Here is a 27,753-nt window from a genome sequence, read left to right as displayed (position 1 = left end):
TTGGGCCTGATTCACACTTTCAAAGTGAGCAACACTGCACACAAGAAAAAAACAATTACAATGTGCAATGATCAAAAAGAGGCCTCTAATTCAACAGCTGCTTGGAATACCCTTCAGCGAATTTAAGACCGCTTGTGGGATTTGTAATCTCATTTTGTTCAACACTGCTTAAAAACATAAACAAATTCTTAATCTGACTCAGAGTTCTCATTGTTGGCATTAGAGTCAACTTGTGCTCACTAAGTCATGGTCAAGTAAATTTCTCTTGAGAGAGTATTTGTGATTTGTGCTAGTATTGTGATTTGTTTCCAAGTTTTTGAAAATAAAAGCATATAAACCCTAACATTAAAAGCTACTCATAAGAATAAGATGGAAATGAAAGATAAGAAAGGATTGAAAAAAATTATACTGACATATACTCAGTTATTTTTTTCCTATTGAATCACTGTGAGATAGTTACAAAGCTTTGAGAATTTAAGATTCAGCCATATAATGATGAACACCCATCCCTCCACCAGTGCACATTTTCTACCACCAATGTCCCCAGTCCCTCATCTATCCTAACACTCCCCCTACCTCTATGGCAGACAACTTCCCCTATACTTTTTCTCTACTTTGGGGCGTGAATTATGATTTGCAATATAGATATACTAAGAGGCTATCACATTTGGTCCTTTACCTACTTTCAGCACCCATCTCCCATCCAAATGATCCCTCCAACCATCATTGACTTAGTGATCCCATCTCTATTCCAGCTGCCTTCTCCCCCAGCTCATGAGGCAGGCTTCCAACTATGGAACAATATTCCTGGCCCTTATGTCTACTATCGTTGGGTGTCAGTCTCATATTATGATATTTTATATTCCACAAATGAGTGCAGTCATTCTATGTCTGTCCCTCTCTTTCTGACTCATTTCACTTAGCATGATACTATCCATGACCATCCACTTATAAGCAAGTTTCAGGACTTCATCTTTCCTAACAGCTGCATAGTATTCCATTGTGTGGATGTACCAAAGTTTCTTTAACCAGTCATCTGTTCTCGGGCACTCGGGTTTTTTCCAGATTCTGGCTTTTGTGAACAGTGCTGCAATGAACATACAGGTGCAGAAGTCATTTCTAATGTGCTTTTTTTGCACCTTCGGCATCTATTTCCAGAAGCGGTATTGCAGGGTCATATGGAAGCTCAATTTCTAGTTTAAGGAATGCCCATATTATTTTCCAAAAAGGTTGGACCAGTAGGCATTCCCATCAACAATGAAGGAGAGTCCCTTTCTCCCTACATCCGCGCCAGCACTGGTTGCGTAGCTCAGTTCTTATACTATAAACATGGATCATGGTTTTCAGCCTAACCTCATTGAAACTTCTTCCATGGCATTATTTTTTCTTTTTTAATTTAGTCACTGTGAAATTACAATGTTACTCATGATTGGGTTTCAGGCATGCATCAACACCAACCCCTTCACCAGTGTCCACTTCCCTCCAACAATGTCTCCACTCTTCCCAGCCCCATGTGTTTCCCACCCACCAATTTGCCCCTATGAGAGTAGTTTTTTTGAAATATAAGTTTTTGCACTATGATTTACAGTACTGTTACTGAGGATTGCATGAACAACACTTTACCACCTTTCAAACCACCTCTTTCCTCCCAGGCGAACACTTCCCTCCATCATGGATGTTGCCTCCTCCCTGTCCTGTCCCCCAGTTCCTTTCAATGGTATGTTTCCTATTGAAGACCAGTTCTCAAGTTCTTTGTTTCCTTTGGGCATTCATTTTTTCACCATTATGTTTTATTAATATCCTGATGAGAGAGATCATTCTGTGTCCGTTTCTCTCCTTTTAACTTCATGCAGAATGATACTCTCCAGAATCATCCATGTGGCAGCACATTGCATGATTTTTATCTTTTCTTAGAGCTGAGTAGTTTTCCATTGTATATATTCACCATAGTTTCTTTATCCAGTCATTTGTTCTTGGACACTTCCAAGTAGCTTCCGGATTTTGCCTATTGACTGTGCATAGTGGCACTGTTTCTTTTTTTCTTTCTGGTATTTGGTAGTTATATTGGGGGGAGGCTGCACAACCTATGGTGCTCAGAGGTTACTCCTGGCTCTGTACTCAGAAACCACACCAGACAGTGCTTGGGAATGCTGGGGATCAAAGCCAGGTCAGCAGCATGCAAGGCAAACACCCTACCCACTGTACTATTGCTCCAGCCCCTCTTTCTGGTGTTTGGGCCACATCCCACGATGCTCAGCAGTAACTCCTGGCTCTACACTAAAGAACTACTCCTGGTGTCTGGAGGACCACATCTGATGCCAGGGTGTTGGAAACCAGAATTCAGAATGCTAGAGCCCACAGATGGAGTGCTTCCCTAGAGGCAAATCTCCTAGAGAATTTCCCCTGAAGCAAGCCCTATACATTTATGTGATTATATTTATGTTGAACCAACACCCTCAGATTTGTAAAAGCCTAATCCAACTAAAAATGTTTGTTGTTCTCCTGATGTTTACTGGTTCTAAACATCAGGAGAACAACAAACATTTTTAGTTGGATATGCAATAATTACAGTGACCTGAGGATAGTCAAAGCTCTCAGTCTGAGAGGCTGTTAGCCAGCCCCAACAGACATACCAGCCCCCATCCTATGTTTCTTTCTTCTTATTTCAGTCTCTTCTTAGTTCTTCACACTGCCTCTGCTTCAGGCTTGTTCATTGGAGAATGGTCCCCAGCACCAGGGATTGAACTCAGGTCAGCAGTGTGCAGAGCAAGTACCTGACCCACAGCATTATTGCTCTGACCCCATGTGGAACTATTTTATTACTGCTTCCAACCTCACTATTTCATTATCTTAAGGAATTACTACCAGATAACATTTTTTTTTGCATTGAACTGTTACTCCAAACTTAGTTACATTAGAAAATTATGTGCTTTCCCCGATGCAGCAGTGGAGCAGATATAGTCTCCCATATCCAGATAGAATCCCAGGACCAAAAGCTTACACAAGCAAGGACCAGGTATGCGGGTTCCAGAACTAAGTCTCCAAGCCACATGATAGCAGCAGAGTTGGCTGCACATCCAGTCTTTTTTTTTGTGGGGCAGGGGGTCACACCTGGCTCTGCACAGGGGTTACTCCTGGCTCTGCACTCAGGAATTAGTCCTGGCAGTGCTCAGGGGACCATATGGGATGCTGGGAATTAAACTTGGGTCGGCCAAGTTCAAAGCAAACGCCCTACCCTCTGTGCTATCCCTTCAGCCCCTCCACGTCCACTCTTGATGTGGGAAGTCATGCCCACAACCCACCTCTGGGCGCCATCCTGGTGCAGCAACAGCTCGGGTCCAGAAACTCCCAATTGAATTCCAAAACAGATTAACTCCCTACAGAGATGTCTCTGGAACTCAACCATTTACAATATTAGAATTCCAGAAGCGAGCAGCCGCTTTTGCGGCTGTGCAACCTCTCATTGTATGCAAAATGAGTAATGGAAAATAAATGATCTAGTATAAATAAATAAATGGCAGGCAGGCTTGAATGGTGGTGGGAAAATTCAAACAAAATATAATGCCCTGAATTAGAGAGAGAGCATCGTGGAAATTGTCTGCCATAGAGGCAAGGTGAGGACTGGGATGGGGGGATGGGGACACTGGGGGTGGAAAATTTGCACAGGTGGAGGGATGGGTGTTCAATAATTGTACAGCTGAATCTGAAACATGAAAGTTTTGTAACTGTATTTCATGGTGATTCAATAAAAAAAGAAAAGATTATTTGTTTACGTAAGCCATTTTGCCAGAGCTCTAAATGGCTTGCTACTAACCTGTACCCAGCCCAATCTTCACATCATGCTTCAGGACTTCTAGCACATTGAGAAAGCCACTGCTTAGCCTGGAGAGAGAGAGAGAGAAAGAGAAAGAGTCAAAACAAGGAATCCAGATGACTCCAACAAAGAAAAGCTCCACTAACAACCCAAATGGTCATACCACTGAAATGTATTTCCCATCATATCTGTTCTAATGTTGGTGCAAATATATTAGTCAAGTCAGAACATCTAAGTCCTAGAGTTCAGAAGGATCATAAAGTAGCTTGAATCTGTGGGTCAAAGTTATTCTAAGGAAGGCACAAAAAAGTAGGAGTCAAAAGGAAAGGCAGGGAAAATTTGCAAGAAAAAATAAAGGAATGAAATTTTCAATGAGTTCCAAAGTCTTATCAGTCTTAAATAATTTCTTTAAAGTGTAGAGAAGTAGTACAGTGGGTATAGCTCTTGTCTTGCACATGACCGACTTGGTTTTCAATCCCCGGCACCCCATGTGATCTTCCAAGCTCAGCCAGGAGTAATTTCTAAATGCTGAGCCAGGTGTAACCCTTGAACATCACCAGGTTTAGCCCCAAACAATAATGATAACAACAACAACAACAATAATAATTTAATCAGTTCATTCTTGTGTATTAGAAAGTAGAAATTATAAGATGTTCTCTTTCTTCTCTATCTAGAATGCATTACCCTGAATGAACAGTGACTTGCAAAATCAAAGGAAAGGGAATACAACTGCAAAATGGGGTGTAAGCTGGCAAGCTCAGAACTGACAGTTCAAATGCTGCCGATGGGCTCCACAGCAGCTTCCTAGATTAATTCCTGGGTAGAATTCCTCACCTCATGACTCTGTGTTTAGCATCAGATATGCTGTGCTGTCTTTCTAAGAGACAAAGGAAACCAATGCAACTCTTAGACATCTGAGGGAAGGCAGAGGTCTTGTCTGCTGAAAAATGCACGCCTAAACTTCTCTGTTGTTTGGGAAGGAAAATAATCATTTAAACAAAAATACACATAAAGTACTTAACTTCAGCCTCCCTTTGAAAAGCTGGATCATGTCTAATTCAGATGTGTAAGTAACCCAAGACATGCTATATCTCTTTATCTGGTCATTAGACTATAATGAAGGTCACTAATCTCTACATGAGTAAGATGGTCAAGTGTGACTACTTTATGCCTGAAAACTTGAAACTTCTAGAAAATATTTCAAAAACATAATACTGTGAATAGTTCTCATGTTGTCACTAAAATTACAAGTTTTTTACTGGCAAAACCCCTAACTGCTAGGACTTCCACATTTTTGCTCGGGGTGGGGGTAGGGGGGTTCTCTTCAGAGCTTCTGGTGCCTACTTTATCCTAATTTGGTAAGGTCAGAAGGAAATTACAGTCCCTTCAGCCCCACAGTAGTCCTTCACTATATATAAATATATGTATTTAGATATAATCATCCAGCTGCTCTATTAAAAAACCTCAAAGAGGTTTGCTCACTGAAAGATTAAATTCCAAAAGTCCACAGTGGTTAACTTGCTTAATGATGCTGTCTTTACTGTGTTTCTTCCATTCTCTTTTTTCTCTAAAGGGTATTCTGGAGTTCACAACCTGAAAAAATGGCTAGTACAGAAATTCTTATCTCACAAATCTGCTTCAGTAAGAATCTAAAACAAGAGTAAAAAAGATAGTCACAGGATACTAAAAGCTAGCAGAAGCTAAATAATGTGTGGAATGAAGTGATCTCTACATAAATGATCAAACCCAGGTTGTATATATGGGAAAGAAGTTGTGTTCTGAGTCAACTAAAACTGAAAACTGAGAGATTCTTTCCCTAAGTAAGGATTAATAACTAGCATCCAAGAAGCTTCATCATGGGATCTATGCAATGCCTAAAATTAGATGCAACATTTTTATACCTATGTCTTTATTTCTGAAGTTACTTCTCATTCACTTACACATTTATGATCGTGCAAAAAGTTATGAACCAGTTATAAATAATGCTTTTGCAATCTGGGTATTCAAAATATGACAAGTACCTCCTACGTTTCCAGCAGAAAATGTGGATTGTTGATTTTGAGTAGCCTGCACCAGTTCTTGTTTGTACATTTCCAATAGTTTGCACAAGAGAATGCAATGGAAAATCAGTGTCTAAAACACATATTCCAGTGCTTATTTGTATATTCTTAGTATCATTAGTTTTGAATCCTTTCTTTTGTGCTGCACAGTGTGCTAATTTGCTCAAAAATTTTTTTAAAAATGTATTGAGATGCAATGGTCTTGAAATGCAAATGAACTTTTCAAAATGTATCTTTCTGTATGTGCTCTTTCTTTCCACCACCCCACAGGTAAGCATCTGTCTCTCTAGTTCCCAGCCAAACAAAATTACAGAAGAGAGATACTGAAAGAATGACATAAAACAAAGGTATACAGTTGTTCACTCATAATGTGAACATTCATAATATGTCAATTAAATATTATCTGCTTACGACAAGTTAGAGTTGGGACAATGTGAGATTGATGCTCCTCGTTCTCTGAAGATGTTCAGTTCTTCAGAAGAAAGGTAGCAGCCGTGAGCCATCACTGTCTGGAGAGAAGAGTGTCCTGCATGGAGTTTACTGCTTACACAAGCTTAAATTAATTCTCATACCAACATGGTATCATAGATGCAGACAGATAAAAGCTTGACTTGGCTGGTACCATCTTACAGAGTGCATTTATGATTTTCTCTATGAAACCCCTGTGTATAAGTTACAGACATAAAAATTGAAGATAAATTTTTAATTATGTAGAAACGGTTGTAAAGGAGGAGGAAAATTATGGTGTAGCATTCTTAAGATTTATGCAGAGTACTAGCTTTTAAACTGGTTATATTCATACCTCTATTACATAGTCCCCAAGAATTTGTATTTCTATAGTTAAACCCAGCACACAGTTTGTATAGTTAACTACAGGTGTACTGCAATGAAGTTTCTCCATAAGTTTTCTAGCTCAAATTATTCAATTATAAAAGTAACACCTTTTAAAAGTTTTTGCAGTTATTATAGATGAAAAGTAAAAAGTCTTTTTACTTTCTCTCATAGAAAAGTCACCTTTAATGTGCGGGTCTTCTAATTTTCATGAAGTGAGGACATACTCCACACATACAAAATACCAACAATATTATTTAAACAGTTTTTTTATAAGCCCGTATACCTCATTTTTTGTGAATCTTAGATAAAATTCTAATAATGTGTGCTCTATAAACTAGTTTTTCACTGAGAGCCAATTTTAAAGTTTTATATGTAATTAACAGCCTTATTGTTCTTTTTTTAAAAGCCAAATTCTTGGAAATACAGTCACCAATTAAAGTAGATGCACACAACTTAATTTTTCAATAGATACTGACAAAATGTTCTTGGACAAAATGATATTATCATCCTCATTGAAGCACCTTCAAGACCATTTTTAACTGTACAAATGCAACACGCAAGTCTGAGCATTCCTCTGGTTTGGAATACATGTGTCTCATTGTGACTATGATGGAAAAACTTACATTTAAAAACATCAATTTACAGAAATTACATCATGATGCACAATTTACCTTATTTGTCAGAAGATTGTTTTTATCATACACATCTGTGTAGTTTTTATAACTGGGAAATAAGTTTTTCACAGCTTCAACTTCATCACGATTTTCACTTATGTGGCTCTATGAGAAAAACAGTATTAAAAATTTAATTAAAATACTATTATACATTATTATTCCTACCCCATCTTGTGGATGGTTTCTACTTGGCTATATAAAGACAGCAAAAATTGCATATGTTTTATTTAAAAATAATTTTAGTTTTTTTTTCTTTTTGGGTCACACCCAGAAATGTTCAGGGGTTACTCCTGGCTTTGCACTCAGGAATTACTCCTGGCAGTGCTTGGGGGACCATATAGGATGCCGGGGATCGAACCCGGGTCGGCCAGGTGCAAGGCGAACGCCCTACCCGCTGTACTATCGCTCCGGCTCCCTATTTAAAAATAATTTTATATGTATAGAGAAATAGATATATAAGCTATATAAGATACACATGAAAAAGAAATGGCTGTTATGAACCGGTACTGCTCTTCCAATGTTTTTAAAATTCTAAACTATAGCAAGAATTTCTACTTTTATTATTGTATTCTTATGTATACAAGACATACAAATTTGGAGTCACACCTGGCAGTACTTGCCTATGCCCAGGAATCACTCCTCCTCACTGGGTCCCAGGGACCAAATGAGGGTCCAGGGATTGAGGCCGTGTCAGCTATAGCAAGACAAGACCTGAATTAAATTCCCGGCATCCCATATGGTTGCCTGAACATTGCCAGGGTGAATTCTTCAGTGCAGAGCCAGGAATAATCCCTGAGCATAGGTTGGCATGGATTCCAAAAGAGAAAATATACATTTCCATGTTCATAACATCATTATTTATAGTAGCCCTGCACATAGAATGAGTATGTCCATCAATGGATAAGTGGATAAACATGCAATGTGTGCATACAAGCTAAGATTCAGCCATTTAAAAAAAAGAAATCTTGAGGCTGGAGCGATAGCACAGCGGGTAGGGCATATTCCTTGCATGCAGCCGACCCGGGTTTGATTCCCAGCATCCCTTATGGTACCCTGAGCACCACCAGGAATAATTCTTGAGTGCAAAGCCAGGAGTAACCCCTGTGCATCACCGGGTGTGACCCAAAAATAGAAAGAAAGAAAGAAAGAAAGAAAGAAAGAAAGAAAGAAAGAAAGAAAGAAAGAAAGAAAGAAAGAAAGAAAGAAAGAAAGAAAGAAAGAAAGAAAGAAAGAAAGAAAAAGAAAGAGAGAGAGAGAGAAAGAAAGAAAGAAAGAAAGAAAGAAAGAAAGAAAGAAAGAAAGAAAGAAAGAAAGAAAGAAAGAAAGAAAGAAAGAAAGAAAGAAAGAAAGAGAAAAAAATCTTGGCATTTGTAGCCACATGTATAGACCTTGAAGTTGTTTGCTACGTCAAACAAGTCAAAGATAAACATCATGTGAAATGGCACACTACTGATAACATAAGGTCAAGAGTCACAAACATTTTGACACCCCATACTGAGGGTATCCTGGCACTTGGGGGGACCAGTGAGATAGTTCAATGGGAGAGGGGCTTGCCTTGCACTTGGCACACTCAGGTTCAAGCCCTGCATATAGTCCCCCAAGCATCACTAGGAATGATCCCTGAGCAAACCGGGTGTGGAAGAGAAAGGAAGGAAGGAAGGAAGGAAGGAAGGAAGGAAGGAAGGAAGGAAGGAAGGAAGGAAGGAAGGAAGGAAGGAAGGAAGGAAGGAAGGAAGGAAGGAAGGAAGGAAGGAAGGAAAGAAGGGAGGGAGGAAGGGAGGGAGGAAGGGAGAAAAGGAGGGAGGGAGGAAGGGAGGAAGGGAGGGAAGGAGGGAGGAGGGAGGGAAGGAGAAAAAAGAGAGAGGAGAGGAAAGGGGAGAGGAGAGACAAAAAACTGACCTTGACTATGGGTCTGACTATGGCTGAGCATAAATATTCAACTACAGACTTGATGATTAATTTTTTTAAGTTACAATTTTGGGAAACTAGGAAAACATAGCTGCCACAGATTTTATCTACTGTACACTGTAGCAAGTGTTATTGGGATACCATAAGAAGTGAAATTTCTGGGGAAGAAAGAAACTTTGAAGAGCAATTACCTAGACTTCTGGTAATTGAAAGCAATACATCCTGAAACTCTTAGGAAAAAATTGAATTTTTTCATCTGTCCCTTGAAATTGTATTTGAAATGTCATTATTCCAGAGAAAACTATTGACCTAAAACTGAAAAGCTTCAAATGCTGAACCATTGACCTGTACTGTGTGCAGACATAAAAGTGCTGAAAATTACTACCCCAAGAGACTCGGGCTGGGACTGGAGTGATAGCACAGTGGGTAGAGCGTTTGTATTGCACGTGGCTGACCCCGGTTTGATTCCCAACATCCCATATGGTCCCCTATGCACCACCAGGAGTAATTCCTGAGTGCAAAGCCAGGATTAACCCCTGTGCATCAGCAGGTGTGACTCAAAAAGTAAAAAAGAGGAAGAGAGAGAGAGAGAGAGAGAGAGAGAGAGAGAGAGAGAGAGAGAGAGAGAGAGAGAGAGAGAGAGAGAGACTCAGGCTGGGGTCTGGGGAGAGAATAAAAGCAGCGATATTTTAAGCATTTAAAACACAGACACTTGATTGGTGGGGGAAGGCATACATGGTGATACTCAGGGGTTACTCCTGGCTCAGGAATGACTCCTGGCAGTGCTCAGGGGACCATATGGGATGCCAGGGATCCAACCTGGGTCGGCCATCTACAAGTCTTACCTGCTGTACTGCTGCACTCTAGCTCCTCTCCACTTTTTATGTTCACTGGGAATTAAGGATTTAAAGGAATGGAAAAAAAATCTATGTATATATGGAAACCCAGTCAATGATCCTCCCTCTCACACCAAAATGTACTTTTCTTAAGCAAAGAAACAGAAAACACAACCACTAATGCCTAATTGCTCCTGAGGTTACTAACATAACCCAGCATAGTAATTCCAGCCAGGGGTAGAGCAGCAATACCACCCACTTTGGGAAACATTGCATTAAACATGAAGGAAACTGAGATAATTTCCAAAAGATAGAACAAAGAACAAAGCAGAAGCTCCATGTAAGTGGCCCCTACATATCACCTGCTTGTAAGTAAACTTGAAACGTTTGCAATTTTTGATACCATAAGAATGAAAACACTTCTGGGGTTCAGCAATAGCACATAGGTTAAGGCGCTTGCCTTGCACTGAGTCCAACCTGGTTTCCATCCCCAGCATCCATTATTGTCCCCTGAGTACACCAGGAGTGATCCCTGAAGCCAAGAGTAAGCCCTGAACACCCCAAACTAACAAAAAACTCCAAATAATAACAAATGTAAACATTTATTATTATTATTTAATAATATTAAAACCTCAGGACATTTCAAGAACATCAAGGAAAATATTAAGTATTATATTTAATAACACTAAGTGTTATTTCTAGTAAGCATTAAGTCTTACTTTCTGAAGGCAAACTATTCACTGTATAAATTCAAGATGAGACTTTTTATCTCTCTCTGTAATAGATAATTTGAAAACTGGTTGTATCACCAAGGCTTTGACTGCACTATCAGAGAGCATGTAGGTTTGTGTGAGACCACAAATGCTTCAAAATTGAGATAGATCTCAGGTCCATAGGAGAAAATAATCAAATATCTTTTTTACAAAGTTAAGTCTACTATGAAGGCAACAAAGTAGTCCCCTGGCAGGATGAGAAACCTCCACATTTCAAGAACATTGAGGAAAGAGAAATTAACTTGAAAAATACAGGTGTTATGGGACTGGAGAGAAGTACAGTGGGTAGAACATGTACCCTGCACACAACTGACCCAGGTTGAACCTTGGCAACCCATATGATCAACTCCTGAGCTCACCAGAAGTGATCCCTGAGGGCAGAGCCAAGAGAAAGCTCTGGGCATTACAAGGCATGGCCCCCAAATAACAAATAAATAAATAATACCATCGCTCCAGCTCTGAGATAACTTTAAAAAAATTTTATTACTATTATTATTTTTTTAATTCGTTTTTTAATTAGTGAGTCACAGTGAGGGTACAGTTACAGATTCACACATTTTTGTTCTTGTTTTTCCCTCATGCAATGTTTAAGAGTAAGAGCCCATCCCTCCACCAGTGTCCATTCTCCACCACCAATGAACCCAGTATCCATCCCACCCCCCAGTCCCATCCCCCCGCCCCACCCCGCCTCTGTGGCGGGACATTCCAATTTGATATCTCTCTTTCCTTTTGGGTGTTGTGGTTTGAAATAGGGGTATTGAGTGGTCATCCTGTTCAGTCTCTAGTCTACTTTCAGCATGCATCTCCCTTCCTACGCAGGATCTCCAATCACATATTACTTGGTGTTCCCCTCTCTATCTGGGATGATTTTCCCCCAGCGCTTGACTCCTGATAGGCCATTCAAAGTTCAATCTAAAATTTCCTAACAATAAATTCTAGTAGAGCTCATTAATAGTTATGTCTATTCTTAATGAAGTTACACAAAATAATGGATCAAGTTATTTGAGCTAAATTTAATTCTTAAAGATTAATTTCACTGTAACTGGTGACTCTGGATAAATGGTGAAGAGGAAACTGTGTTTCAGTATTTTGCAGACATTAGATACCATATTCTTAATTACTGTGGAAGTCTTTGCTTTTCACTCATAAATTAGAGAATGGATTCTACATTTTTCTAACATCTGGCTATGACTTCCCAAGCTTTTATTTCCAGTGTTTCTTGGTGACTTTATGAAATGAGACCATGGGAACATTCTTTGAATGTGGGAAGACTGGGTCTGATCTCCATGATCACTATGTTCTTGATGTAACACTGGAAATGACTCCCAAACAAGCAGCCAGGAGTAGCCTCTGAGCAATGTTGGATATAGTCCTATTGGTTTCAATTTTTTTTCGGGGGTGGATTTTTATGGACCACATCCAGTGATGCCTAGGGGTTACTCCTGGGACCACACTCAGGAATCACTCCAGGCAGTGGTAAGAGGACCACATGGAATGCTGGGGATCAAACGTGAGTCTGTTGTATGCAAGGCAAGTGTCCTACCGACTGTTCTATTTTTTCGGCACCTAAAAACAAAACAAATCAATAAGCAAATAAAAGAACTGAGATGATACAGTCTTTTCTCTGAAGACCATGAAAGTCAGATATGGATAGCTTGATATAGAGAGATTGCAACAGATGACCACAGTGATTCTATTTGGACAAGCCTTGTGCTATTTTTCCAGTTATCTGAGTATATCCTGATACATGAGACCTAGGAGCTGCTAATAGAGTTCTTTTTCTTCCTGTCATCTTATTTGTCCCCTTAAATGACAGTGAAACCATACTTTCAAGGTTATACTAACATAAATATTAGCAGCAACAAAAATTCCCTCCAGGGACCAGAGAGATAGTGCAGGGGTAAGCTGCACAATGGCTTCATCACAGTCACTACATATATTCCCCCAAGCACCCCAAGATGTGTGGGACCACTGGGTGTGGTCCCCAAAGCCAACCCTTTCTCCGAAATTTTCCTCCTAAAAAAATATAAAATTACTTTAGAATGATATAAAATTGTAGAGTCTCTTGCCCCCTCGCCTGGTTGTCTCCACTGGGGCTTCTCAGAGCAGGGCGGGTAGAGTTTCCCTCCCCACCCCAAGCAGAGCCCCTGCAGCCAAAGACCTCCAGATCCCAGCCATGGCCATACTCAAGGTCACTCTCCACATGTCCGGACAAGCCTCACACATGAAGGAACCAGCAGAGGAACCCAGGTGTGTGGGACCCGGGGCTGAGATCTCCAAGCCTGCTCAAATTGGGATTGGGCCTCCTCCACCCAGACCCCCCATTTTCCGTAGCTTGGCAGCCACACCCACAAACTGCCCCTGGCACTGTGTAATCCCATCAACATCGAACATCCAGAGACTATAAAACAATGCTCCAGAAAGCTCGCAGCAGCATTCGTGGCTGCACCACTTCTTAAAGCCTAGTTCTCTCTCTCAGAGAACCTGGCAAAGTACTGAGAGCATCCTTCCCACATAGCAGAGCCTGGCAAGCTCTCTGTGGCATATTCAATATGCCAAATACAGTAACAATGATGGGTCTTATTTCCCTTACCCTGAAAGAGTCTCCAATGCAGCACCGCTGGGAAGAATGAGTAAAGAGAGGCTGCTAAAATCTCAGGGCTAGGATGAATAGAGACATTACTGACACCCCCTTGAGAAAATCAATGATCAACGGGATGACAGTGATACAGTTTTACAGTGATAAAATTACAGAATTATTTTAACTATCAGCGCCATCGCACATAGAGCCGTGGTGGCAGTGCACGCAGTGGCTCATCCACTGTGGGGTGCTTTCAGCCAAACACTGGGTAACCTGGGTCTCGGCACGATAGGGTCCTGCTCTGCCAACTGGTCAACAACCTCCAGGCGTGCTCCGTCAACCTTAAGGAGATCAGCCTGAGGCTGCAGATTTCCCAGGTGCTGCCCAGAGATGCAGGCAGGTGTATGTTTGTCAGTGTGCAGATCATTACAACATGCCAGTCAACCAAAAGCTTATATTCAGTAGACTGGGAACACCTATAAAGGCGATTAGAGGCCGCCCCAAAAGCCTCCATCCCTACTGAAGAGCAAGTTACCGAGAGGATCCCGCCTGCACGGAAGAGTCTGTCAAGCTACCTGTGGTGTACTCGATATGCCAAAAACAGTAACAATGACAGTCCTCATTCCCCTGATCCTGAAAGAGCCCCCAATACTCCATCAGGCTATACTAGCAGACAGAGACAAATGGAGACATTACTGGTGCCCACTCCAGCAAATCAATGAACAATGGGATGACAGTGATACCGTGGCAGTGATGTAAAAATTAGAGTTAAGCCCAACCTGCTCCTCAGACCCCGAGCACCCCAGCCGGCCCTCTCCCACAGGACTGACACCCTAGTGGCCGGCACGCCGCCCCCCCAAGCACCACAGCCATTGTCTCTTCCAGCACAGGTTTGTGACGTCCCTTGACCCGCCCTTCCCGCATCCCAGCCTGCTCCTTGGACCCCAAGCACCCCAGCCGACCCTCTCCCCCCAGACGGCCGCCCTAGTGGCTGGCACACCGCCCCCAAGCACTGCAGCCATTCTCTCTTCTGGCACAGGTGTGTGCTATTGTGGGGAAAGGGGCGTTGCCTAATCGTCAGTGACCATGGCCTAGCCAAAAGTGGGCGTGGTCTCTTTTCAGGCCGGTGCCCACTAACGCAGCTGTAGATATTCTACTCAAATCCATCAATATGTTGTTTCATCTCAGCCTTCATTACCTATGTCATGTCCAAGAGTAACATCCTAGCTATCCGTAAACAGTAGGACAACAAAACACAAAACTTCACATAAGGATTAGAGGAACATCTGAGTGGGAGGCCATGTTCTAGAAGAGGAAAAAAAAGGCAAGCACCATTGACTGAGCCCATCCAGAACACTTTTTCACAGCAAGAGGGAACAGTGATACGGATCTTGAAGGTCCCTCTTCCATACCACCACCACAACATGAAGAAACAGCACAAATCCCCACCACAAGCAAAGAACGATGAAAGGAGTCCAGAAACCTCAATAGGTGTTTCCTGCAAACTTGAGCTTTCTGATAAAGAATTCAGAGTTGAAATCCTCAAGATGTTCAATGAACTCAATGGAAAGATTGACAACTTAAAGGAAGACCTGACAGAAACAGTACAACAGACAGCTGAGAAAATGTGGGAAGAAATGAGAGCAGAAATAAAAAACCTACAAAAAGAAATGAAGGATTCGGTAGATGAAATAAAAAACTCTGTGGCTGCCCTCAACAATAGAATGACTGCAGTGGAAGACAGAATCAGTGAGCTTGAAGATCAGCTGCAAGAAGCCTACAGGCAACAACAAACCATGGGAAGAGATCTCAAAATAGCTCTAGGGTGACTCAGGGTCCTAGGGGATGACTTCAAGAGGAACAACATTAGAATCATCGGAGTACCAGAAGGACAGGGAACCAACCCCAACGAAAAAGCCACAGTCAAACAAATCATTGCTGAAAAGTTCCCAGAGCTGGAGAATGCAGACATCCAGATTCAAGGCGCCAGAAGGGTGCCAGTTAAGGAGACCCGAACAGAAAAACACCAAAACATATCATACTTAGAATGATGGACGTCATGGACAGAGACACTATACTGCAAGCAGCAAGGTGAAGAAGGAAATTGCATACAAAGGAGCACCCCTTAGATTCACAGCAGACCTATCAGAGGAAACCCTCCAAGCCCGACAGCAGTGGTGGGATATAGTGAAAAAACTCAATGAAATGAATGCTTCACCAAGAATACTTTATCCGGCCAAACTCTCATTCAAACTCAAGGAATGATACACTATTTTGTGGATAAACAACAGCTCAGGAACTTCATAGACTCAAAACCAAACCTAAAAGAAGCATTAAAATGCTGAAAGTAGACTAGAGACTGAACACTTTGGTCACTCAATACCCCTATTGCAAACCACAACATCCAAAAGGAGAGAGAGAGAGAGAGAGAGAGAGAGAGAGAGAGAGAGAGAGAGAGAGAGAGAACAAATTGGAATGTTCTGCCACAGAGGCGGAGTGGGGTGGGGGAGATGGGATAGGGGGGTGGGAGAGATACTGGGTTCATAAGTGGTAGAGAATGGACACTGGTGGAGGGATTGGCTCTCAAACATTGCATGAGGGAAAAACAAGAACGAAAATGTGTGAATCTATAACTGTACCCTCACTGTGACTCACTAATTAAAAAAATAAATAAATTATTTTAAAAAATTAAAAAAGAAATAAAAGAAGCACTAAAGGGGCTATTGTAAGACAATAAGAACCCCTACAAGCACAAAAAACCCTTACAGAAAGATGGCGCAAATCCCATAACAATAATCTCTCTAAATGTCAATGGTCTAAATTCACCAATTAAGAGACACAGAGTGGCAAAATGGATTCTGAGACTGAAGCCAACATTTTGCTGCCTGCAAGAAACTCATCTAAATAACCAGAACAAAAACATACTCAAAGTCAAAGGATTGAAAACAATGCTGCAAGCAAAGAACTCTCTCAAAAAAGCTGGGCTGGCCTTACTATCGGACAACATAGATTTCAGGTTGAAAAAGATTAGAAAGGATAGGAAAGGCCATTTTTTATTAATCAAGGGATATGAACAGCAGGAAGAAATCACACTCCTAAATGTGTACGCACCCAATGAAGGACCAGCCAAATTCATACAAAAACTGCTAACAGACCTTAAGAAGGACATCTTGAGCAACAAGATGGAGACTACAACACTTCCCTATCACTCCTGGATAGATCAAGAAGATTAAAACCCACCAAGGAAATATTAGCTTTGAAGGAAGAAATAGAAGAGATAGGGCTAATAGATCTATACAGGGCTTTATATCCAAAAAAAAGGGAATACACATTCTTTTCCAGTGCACATGGAACATATTCCAGAATAGACCATGTGCTGGGCCACACAACATACCTCAACAGAATCAGGAAGATAGAAATTGTATCAGCTATCTTTTCAGACCATGATGCACTGAAGATAGAAGTTAATCACACACAGATGCAGAAAACCAAATCAAACACCTGGAAATTAAACAACTCGATGTTTAACAATGAGTGGGTCAGGAAGAAAATCAAGGAAGGAATCAAAAGGTACCTGGAAACAAATGAAAATGAAGACACGAGTTACTAGAACCTGTGGGAAGCAGCTAAAGCTGTGGTAAGGGGAAAATTTATAGCTCTGTAAGCATTCCTCAGGAAGGAAGGGGCTACATAAACAACTTGACTTCACTGCTTAAGATTTTAGAAAAGGACCAACAAAAGGAACTCAAACCAGGCAGAAGAAAAGAGATAATAAAACTTAGGGCAGAAATAAATGACATGGAAAACCAAAAGACAATCTGAAAGATCAATGAAACCAAGAGCTGGTTCTTTGAGAAAGTAAACAAGATTAATAAACCATTAGCAAGACTCACAAAGAAAAAGAGAGAGAACCCTTAAAACAGAATCAGAAGTGAAAAGGGGGACATCAGAACAGAAACCAAAGAAACTCAAAAAATTATCAGAGACTACTTTGAAAAGCTGTATGCCATGAAACAAGCGAACCTAGAAGAAATGGATAAATTCCTGGATTCCTACAATCTCCCAAGGCTGAACCAAGAAGACCAGGAATACCTGAACAGTCGTATTAATATCAAGGAAATTGAAGCTGTAATCAAAAGTCTTCCCAAAAACAAAAGCCCAGGTCCAGATGGATTCACTAGCGAATTCTTCCAAACATTTAAAGAGAACATGTTGCCAGTTCTTCTCAAGCTTTTACAGGAAATTGAAAAAACAGAAACCATCCGAAACAGTTTAAGAGTCTCATATCTCCCAAATACCAAAAGCAAACAAAGACACCACAAAAAAGAAAACTACAGGCCAATACCCTTATGAACACGGATGCAAAGATTCTCAACAAAATATTAGCAAACAGAATGTAACAACTCATCAAAAAGATCATACACCACGACCAAGTGGGATTCATCCCGGAGTTGCAAGGATGGTTAAACATTGGGAAATCAATCAACATAATCCATCATATCAACAAAAGAAAAGATAAGAACCATATGATCATATCAATAGATGCAGAGAAAGCATTTGACAAAATCCAGCACCCATGTATGATGAAAAGTCTTGCCAAAATGGGTATAGAAGGGGCTTTTCTAAATATAGTTAAAGCCATCTACCGCAAGTCTATGGCAAGCATCATCCTCAATGGGGAAAAACTAAGAACCTTCCCTCTGAGATCAGGGACAAGACAAACATGCCCACTCTCTCCACTCCTGTTCAATATAGTACTGGAAGTACTTGCAATAGTGGTTAGGCAAGAAAAAGGTATTAAGGGCATTCAGGTAGGAAAGGAAGAAATCAAACTCTCACTATTTGCAGATGATATGATACTATACTTAGAGAACCCTAAAACCTCTACCAAGAAACTCTTAGAAATAATAGACTTGTATAGTAAAGTTTCAGGTTATAAAATAAATGCCCAAAAGTCCATGGCTTTCCTATATGCAAATAATGAGAGAGAAGAAAGCGACATGATAAAAGCAATCCCATTCACAACTGTGCCTCAAATGATCAAATACCTTGGAATCAACTTAACTAAGGAGGTAAAGGACTTGTATAATGAAAACTACAAAACGCTACTTTAGGAAATAATAGAGGACACGAGGAAATGGAGAGATATCCCCTGCTCATGGATTGGAAGAATTAATATTATCAAAATGGCAATATTCCCCAAAGCATTGTACACATTCAATGTGATCCCTATAAAGATACCCTTGACATTCTTCAAAGAAATGGAACAAGCACTCCTGAAATTCATATGGAACAATAAGCCCCCACGAATAGCTAAAGTAATTCTTGGGAGAAAGAAAATGGGAGGAATCAACCTTCCCAACATCAAACTCTACTACAAAGCAGTAGTCATTAAAACAGCATGGTACTGGGACAAAGGCAGAGCTGCAGATCAATGGAATAGGGTTGAATATTCTGACACACCACCCTAAATATATGATCATCTAATCTTTGATAAGAGAGCAAGAAATGTGAAGTGGAGCAAGGAAAGCTTGTTTAACAAATAGTGCTGGCAAAAATGGACAGCTACATGCAAAAAAAAATGGGCTCAGCTCTCCATCTATCACCATGTACAAAAGTCAGATCAAAATGGATTAAAGTCCTCAACATCAGACCAGAATCCATAGGTACATTGAAGACAAGGTCAGCAAAACCCTCCACGACATTGTAGCCAACGGTATCTTCAAAGCTGACACACACTGGCCAAGCAAGTGAAAACAGAGATAAATAAATGGGACTACCTTAAACTAAGAAGCTTCTGCACCTCAAAATATACAGTGATCAAAGTGCAAAGACAGCCTAAAGAATGGGAAAAGATATTTACCTGATACCTGTCCAATAAGGGGTTGATATCAAGGATATACAAGGCACTGGTTGAACTTCATAAGAAGAAAACTGCCGACCCAATCAACAAATGGGGTGATGTTATGAACAGAAACTTCTCCAAAGAAGAAATCCGAATGGCTGAGAGGCATATGAGAAAATGCTCGACATCACTAATCATCAGGGAGATGCAGATCAAAACAACAATGAGATATCATCTCACACCACAGAGACTGGCCCACATTCAAAAAAGCAAAAGCAACCGGTGTTGGCGCAGATGTGGGGAGAAAGGGACTCTTCTTCACTGCTGGTGGGAATGCCAACTTGTTCAACCCTTTTGGAAAACAATATGGACGATTCTTAAAAAATTAGAAATTGAGCTCCTATTTGACCCAGCAATACCACTCCTGGAAATATATCCCGGAGAGGCAAAAAGGTAAAGTAGAAATGACATCTGAATTTGTATGTTCATTGCAGCACTGTTTGCAATAGCCAAAATCTGGAAAAAAATGGAGTGCTCAAAAACAGATGACTTGTTAAAGAAACTTTGGTACATGTACACAATGGAATACTATGCAGCTGTTAGAAAAGATGAAGTCATGAAATTTGCATATAAGTGGATCAACATGGAAACTATCATGTTGAGTGAAATGAGTCAGAAAGAAAGAGACAGACATGGAAATATTGCACTCATATGTGGAATATAATTTAGCAGAGAGGTACGAGCTAGCAATGATGCAACTTCAGGCAGAAATTTCTCTGGACTTATTTACTAAAATACTAAAATACAGAAATCCAAAACCTTGAGGCCGTTATTGTGGTCATATGACCTCATATCTCTTCATTCTCAGCAATGGAAAACAAATTATCAAATGCTTCCTTTCCAGCAGGTCTGACTTTTGGGGTGGAAACTCCAAATAATAATAGTGAGTTTTTTTGTTGAAATATTGAATGTAATCAAAGTAAAGAGAAAGTAAAGTGAAATTCATCAGCTACACAGGCGGGTTGGGGGGCTGGGTTGTAGGGGGGGTGAGGCGGAGATTTACTGTGATTCTTGGTGGTGGAATATATGCACTGGTGAAGGGATGGTTGTTTGAGTACTGTGTAACTGAGACTTAAGCCTGAATGCTTTGTAACTTTCCACATGGTGATTCAATAAAAAAAAATTAGAGTTAAAGAATCATTAGTTTGCCTTTCTTCTGATTTTCCCTTTCTCATATGATAGCCAATTCCCAGAAGCATAAGTTCTAGTTCAGTATGTGATGAAGCTTGGATGGGGAAATGGGTCCTCCCAATTCCCAACTCTATCCCAGCTGGGAGCTCTTTTAAAGTGTTTTACTCCTAAATTGCAACAGCTTGATGACAAAGTAAAATACACTTTTTGTTTTGTTTTGTTTCAGATCTTAAATTAAGAAACTCAGAACAAAAGAGCTTTTTAATGTGTCTTGTAAAGTGGAAATTACGTTCTTTTTGCCTTTCAAATAATAGGTGGCTCTTTCAAAAATGAAAGACTGGAACACTGAGAAAATATCAAACAAAAGAAAAATAGGGGGAAAATGCATTAAATGCATCCTGGAGAGAATCATTAACCAGTCGGTTGCTGCTCTTGCTTGGTCACTTACAACATCCTTATTTTTCCAAGTCTGATCAAGAAAGATGGAGAAAAACTTGAAACTTAGGTTTATTTCCTGAAAAATTAAAGAACTGGATCAGAACGGCATCTGTAAGGGGCCTTCCTGCCCTACTAGCCAATACCTGGAGTGGAGATGTAGAAGAGCTGGAGATTACTGCTGACATTCACAGTACCGAGATATCAGGTCTGGACAGATTGCAAAACCAGGAGAAAAACACCCACCTGAACATGCAAATCATGGGTCTTTGCTATGTTTCCAAGTTCACTCATCAATGTTTCAGAGCAGGAAAGGGAAAAGCGTGGAGTGACTATGGGCTTCACTCTAGAATACTGGAAATCACAAGACAGGTGATAAGAAACTATGATAGCAAGAATATGCAGCATTTCAATTTACTACCATGCCGTTTTCATTACAACCATGCACATTTCAACCATCATTCCTGTTGAACTATTCTAAATAATGGTTCTCTTCACAAAGACTGTTACTTATCCTTAAATAGATTGTGATTTTTCTCAAATCCAGCTTTTGTAATTTATAGCTATATAAGTGAGTGTGAGAATTGCTCCATAAGTATAGGAGCTGTTTTTACAATGGCATGCCTTGTATCTGAATTATCTGCTAATAGAACAAATGAGAGAAGCCAGTTGTGGGGAGGAAAAGAATCTGCAGCAGTTCCTAGGCTGCTTGTCCTCTCACAAGATGGGGGACAATCCTTCATGGTAACAGTGAAATTTCTGAATTACATGAAAATGGCTCAAGGCAGGGGAAGGAAAGTATATTCTACAGCACAAAGTTTGGTGGAAGACAATCTTATCCCAAATTATCCTTTCCCCACCCATGCCCCCCACCCCAATAACTATGTGAGATTTGGGTAAGGCCTAGACTGCGTCATCTGAGAAAATTAGGAAACAGAGGAGAAACTGTAATTGTATTTTGTTTGTTTGTTTGTGGGCTCATACCCCAAGGTTCTCAGAGGTTATTCCCGGTTCTGCTCTCAGGAATCTCTTCTGGCACCCTTGGGGTACCACATGGGATGTAGGGGATTGAACCCCGATTGATAAACTTTAAGGTAAGCACCGTACTCACTGCACTATCTCTCCAGCCCCAGAAGGAGAAGTTTTAAAGGAGAAAGTTGGGAAAACTACTTGGGAGACACTCATCCTTTTTCCACATAGGAGAGTTGGTGCCTTAACCTTCTTAAGAACTGTCTTCCTGAGGGATTGACTTTGCAATTTCCTATGGCAAGGTGCCAAGCAGGAGAGAATTCATGGGAAGAATGGTGAGGATATGGATCCAACAAGCTTCATCTGTCTAGTCCAAGATTGTACTGATGAAAATGTTCAGATTTCTGGTGGTGTCTCATCATGCCACAAAGATGATAAGAAAATGGGTCTGACTTGTTTGCAGAATCGAAACATAAAGCAGGCTTGGGCTGGAGGTGGAATAGCACTCCCTCCATATTTCTCAAGACCAGGATGCCACATTGTGGGGACCACATATCTGGTGACCTGAGTACCTCAGGTCACCAGATATTGCCACATCTATTTATCGAGGCTGAGTGCGAAGGCTGCATGTGATCTATGTTTCAGACAGATCAGGGCCTGTAAGAGGTCAGAGTTGGTGCTAATGTGGCTACACACCACCCTACACCCTTCAGCCTATCTGTATCTATGAATTCATCCCCTCCCTCCCTTGAGACTAGTTCTGCAAAATTAATATCTCTTAGAAGAGAGGGAGGTAAAGCCAGGAGAAAAATGAAAAATGCCTGATCCTACAGAGCTATGATTTCACTGTGAAAATAATTCTAGGTTCTTAGAAAAAAATCCATGCAAAGAATAATTCAAACATACACTAACTCATTTTTACCAAACAACTAAACTAATCTTTCAGCTAATGCATAGACAATCCAAATTCAAGATGTACACAAGTTTACTTACATTCCTTTGAAACATTTCTGACACAAATCTGAAATAAAGCAATAATTGGGACGTTAGAAGGTTTAGTTTTTAAAATGGTGAAATAATTTTTTTCAAATAAGTTTTTGAAAGGGTAAAACATGATCCCAATTTCCAAGCAAATGCTCCCAAAACTGCACACGTTTCACCACCTCTAATTAAAGAATAAAAAGTAGCAATTACTCTGCCTTTTTACTTGCAGTCCAAGAGATGGAGTACAAAATCACAGGGAAAGAATTTTATCATCTAACATCAACTAGGCTAGTCCAATTATTCCCAGAGTACTCAAATCAATGCACTAGTTTAAGCTCAATTTAGGGGAGTTTGCAAAATGTTATGCTCTGTAGATATTAGAGTTGTGGGTTTCTATGCACCTAGAAGTGTTTTAAAGCCATGGTTCTTTCTTATCCTAATTTCCATGAATGTAAGTTACTCAGTCACACAAGATCATCATTGTATGCAATGGTAGAATTCTACTAGGCATGAATGTTAGAATAAAGCTGAAGGAAGGAGTTGGAGGTGGTTGTGAAGTGAATGCTGAGGAGACTGGAGATCTTAACAATTATATCTACATGATGGTAGAGCTATAGGGACTATAAAGTTGTTCTGTGTGATCTAGCTGCAACTATGAGCTAGCTATAACTTCCTGTCTTCTGGCATTCCTTTGTTGCAGAATAGAATGAGAATCAAAGTTGACCATGAGCATAGACACATACTCATGAAAAAGTTGTGCAGATGGCACATACATGCTTAGGGAATAGTACGTGCAACCCTCACTCCAGGTCCACATGGCAGTAGGTCTGCCCCCATTTCTGAGAGAATATACAAGGGAGGGAGGACTGGAATAAATATAAAGAATTTTCTTCTCTATCTTTTGGTTATTGTGTGACCATGCAAATTATGGGTCCTCTATTTATCTCTAGCTATCCCATTAAACTTTTCAGCAATACTCAAAGTATCATAGAAATACCATTAAAGAAACAGAGGGGGAATAAAACACTTAGTAGAATACTTGAATATTATGTAAAAAGAATAAAAATGAAGCTCATCCAAGGCAATAGTATGACGTGCAACAAAAGTAGTTGAAGGTGTAAGCCACCCTCACTTGAAGCAAATCAAGTACATAAGTACAGAAGACATGAGACTATACTCCAGAACAGCAAAAGGGAAGATAATTTACTTTTAAAAAAAGAATCTTTGGAGTTATAGAGAGACAGTACAAAAGGAAGGTGTTTGTCATGCATCTGGCTGACCCCAGTTCAATTCCCAGCCTGAACACAGAGCCAGGAATAGTACATGGGCACTGCTGAATATGAGCACCAAAAAACAAAAAGGAAAGGAAGAAGAAGAAAAAAAAGACAAAGGAAGGCCAGAGCAATAGTACAAGATAGGGTATTTGCTTTGCACGTGGCACCGCCAGGTGTAAATCCTGAGTGTAAAGTCAGGATAAACCCCTGTATCACTGGGTGTGACCAAAAAAAGTAAAAAAAAAAAAAACAGACAAAGGAATCTTTCATTTATCAGATGGTTTTACCTAGGATTCCTACCATAAATTCCCAGAGGCTTTAAAATCTAATGTGATATGCAATAAGTATAACCCACCCTTTCTTCCTATTTCCTTCCTTCCTTCCTTCCTTCCTTCCTTCCTTCCTTCCTTCCTTCCTTCCTTCCTTCCTTCCTTCCTTCCTTCCTTCCTTCCTTCCTTCCTTCCTTCCTTCTTTCCTTACTTCCTTTCATGGGGGACTATATGGGATGCTAGGGATCGAACCCAGATTGGCTCTGCAAGGTGAATCCTATTGCTCCAACCCCAATAATGATTTTTTTTTTAAAGAATCAGAACTTTTTCCTAAAATTATGCAAAACCCATGCAGGAACACAGACTTGCACTCCAGGCAAAACTGAGTGTTATCTGCTCTGCGTTTCCACATTCTTCAGCTCAGCAGAGGACGTGTCCATAGACAAAGTAAAGCAAACCTACCTCTCTGTTTCCTTGACTGATTCCTCGGTGGTCTCTTTGTATTCTGGAATACTGTTGTTCAGATCCATGCAGACTTTGCCCACAAATGCACGCTGCCCAAACTTATCTGTGAGGCACCACAAAAAAACATCTGAAATCATGTTTCTTTCCTAAACAGTACCTTTCCTGAACCTTTTAAAGACATTTTAAATAAAAACCAGTATGAAGATGTAAGGATGTAAAAGTCATCAAACTAAGAACAGCAGCAACAATAATGCTCTTCTAAATTCTGTCAGTAGTGAAGGGTTTTCCACTTACTCTTTATTCGTTGAATTACTCCTAGAATGCTGAATATTAATTTTTTAAAGTTCTCAGCCCACTTATGCTAGTATTCTATCTAAAAGAGGGTATGAATAATATGTCAAATAATGTACATAAAGTGTCTGACACAGAATTTTGAAAAGATACTGTTATTCTTTAATATTTTTTAAATTTTAGGCTCCATGGTTCACAAAATTATTACTGATAGGGTTTATACAAAAAATGTTGAGCACCACACACTCCATCAGAGGGTCCACTTCCCTCCACCATATTCCCAGTGTCCCCCACATTGCGCTGATGCCCCCGTGCTAAGTTTCCCACTGAAGACCAGTTCTCAGTTTTTGTTCCTTTTAAGCATTTTTCATTCCCCTACTACATTTCTTTAGGATACTACATATGAGAGAGATCATTCTGTGTTTGCCCCTCTCCTTCTAAATAACTTCACTCAGCATGATACACTCCAGGTCCATTCACATAAAATGCTACTGCTGTTTTGTTTTGTTTTTCCTTTATTTATTTTTAGTTCTTTTTGCTTTTTCTGTCTTTATTTTTGTTTGTTTGTTCTGGGGCCACATCGGACTGTACACAGGGCTTACTGCTGGCTCACTATTCAGGTACTCCTGGCAGGGTTCAGCAGACCAAAGTAGGTGCTGGAGGATTAATCCCAGATTGGCCATGTGGAAGGCAAACTCCTTACCTGATGTATTATCTCTCCGGTCCTAACTGCTACTATTATTTTTTTTGGGGGGGGTGGTAATATTGGGTCATACCTAGTACTTCTCAGGGATTACTTCTGGCTCTGCAGTCAGGAATTACACCTGTAGGTGCTTGAGGGACCATATGGGAAGATGGAGATTGAACCTGTGTCAGCAGTGTGCAAGGCAAACATCCTACTTGCTATACTATCACTCTCACCCCCTACTATTCTTAGCTATAGAAATGTCATATTTATCTTGGGGAACATTCTAGCAGCTCTCAGCATTAAGCAAAGTAGTAGACATAAAGGAATCCTATTTCATCTAGAAAGCTGAAGCTACATGGAACATTGATTTTTTTCTAGTGTTTGTTTGTTTTGACAATATTTCCACATCTGTCATAAGAGTTTTTCAGAGGTCTCTTTGCCTCTCTCTTTCCTCTATAATTCACTTTAATATCTAGTCATTAAATTATTCTTCTTTAAAACACTGAAACACATAACTTATTGATTCAAAACCATCTTTGAATCTTTGCTGTGTATCCAAATCACCCCAAGATCTAAAGCAACATTTCTCAACTAGAAGTCAGATGGTTCCCAGGAAGCCCCCAGAATAACTCAGGGACTTCAAGTGAAAATCTGCATTGATGGGTAAGAGAGGGGTGGGGAGTGGGGGGTACATGACAGAAGACTTGAGGTCAACCAATGGACAGTTGCCACAGGAAGACCACAGGTAGAGAAACACTGGCCTCTTTTGCTTTTTGTTTGTTTGTTTGTTTTTGTCACCATCCCCAGCAGTGCTCAGTGCTTACCCCTGAAGATGCCAGAATAAACTCGGGATTAGCCACATGCCAGGCAAGCACCTTATCCCCTATAGTAACTTCTCAGCCCAAGAACAGCTGATCTGAACTACCACATCTGTCCAACCTCTTCTTCCATCTCATTCACTTCTCCCCTCAACTACTCTGCCTCTAGCTTCCCCAAGCCTCCTGTCCCTAATACCTGTTCCAAGTCCTTCCCAAGTAGCTTAAAGTTGTTTTCATCTTTGCCAATTTAATTTTCCCTTTAATGCCCAGTTGAAAGTCCTCTTTCATGAATTTTCTTGTTGACCCATTTCTGACTTCTTTCTGTGTCCTCCTGAATAGCAATACTTATTTTAAGAGTCACTCTTCAGGACTTTGGTATAAACTGTTTTGGCTAGGAAGTAGTAATGTCTATTGTTTTTACTGAGCACCTGTTATACCCTAGGCACTATTCTGTAAATCAATTCTAGGTTCATTGATATAAAATCTAATTGTGCTCACCATCTATGTGACTTAAGCACATTACACAACATCTCTGACCTTCAACTTATACACCTAGAACTATGAAACCATTACTAATCCCAAGGGTGCTTTCAGTTGAACTAAAATTACCCAGGTAGAGTGTTGTTTTGCACAAAGCCAAGTACCTAGTAATATTTACTCATGAAGCAACTAATCAATATAGTTGGCTATTGACCAGTCATTCTAACTGCCTCAAGGACAGAGAACTAATTTCTCTTTCACATGTTACCAACATCTAGTACATTTCCCTGAGTTTAGTTTCCTCAGTTGCCTCAGAATTTACAAATCATTCCCCAAAGTCCTAAATTAATACACAAATCCACACCTATACACGTCTTTCAGGGAAATCATTAAAAAAATCAAATCACTTAAAATTACAATAGCAAGAAATAACCCGGATTTGATCCCTCGCACCCCATAGGGTCCCACAGTACCACCAGGAGTGACCCTTGAGTGCAGAGCCAGGAGTAAGCTCTGAGCACCACCATGTGTGGTACAAAAACAGAAGCCAAAAAAAGAGAAATC

The 27,753-nt window shown here is 40.3% G+C and overlaps 1 protein-coding gene across 1 annotated transcript in view; it reads right to left on the bottom strand.

Moving 5' to 3' along the window:
- GDA (guanine deaminase) overlaps nucleotides 1–27,753 on the bottom strand; it is a 106,040-nt gene that overhangs the window by 18,146 nt on the left and 60,141 nt on the right. Inside the window, exons 5-10 of the mRNA XM_004600110.2 lie at nucleotides 24,910–25,015; nucleotides 22,914–22,941; nucleotides 21,198–21,305; nucleotides 7,380–7,487; nucleotides 6,286–6,383; nucleotides 3,815–3,882 (exon numbers count right to left, since the gene is read on the bottom strand). Of these exons, the coding sequence (XP_004600167.1) occupies nucleotides 3,815–3,882; nucleotides 6,286–6,383; nucleotides 7,380–7,487; nucleotides 21,198–21,305; nucleotides 22,914–22,941; nucleotides 24,910–25,015 (516 nt within the window). The remainder of the gene's footprint in view (nucleotides 1–3,814; nucleotides 3,883–6,285; nucleotides 6,384–7,379; nucleotides 7,488–21,197; nucleotides 21,306–22,913; nucleotides 22,942–24,909; nucleotides 25,016–27,753) is intronic.

The sequence above is a fragment of the Sorex araneus genome, chromosome 1, assembly GCF_027595985.1.
Source record: "Sorex araneus isolate mSorAra2 chromosome 1, mSorAra2.pri, whole genome shotgun sequence".
Taxonomy (NCBI): Eukaryota; Metazoa; Chordata; class Mammalia; order Eulipotyphla; family Soricidae; genus Sorex; species Sorex araneus.
Note: the sequence above shows the minus strand (reverse complement) of the source record. Positions and strands in the feature narration are given on the sequence as shown.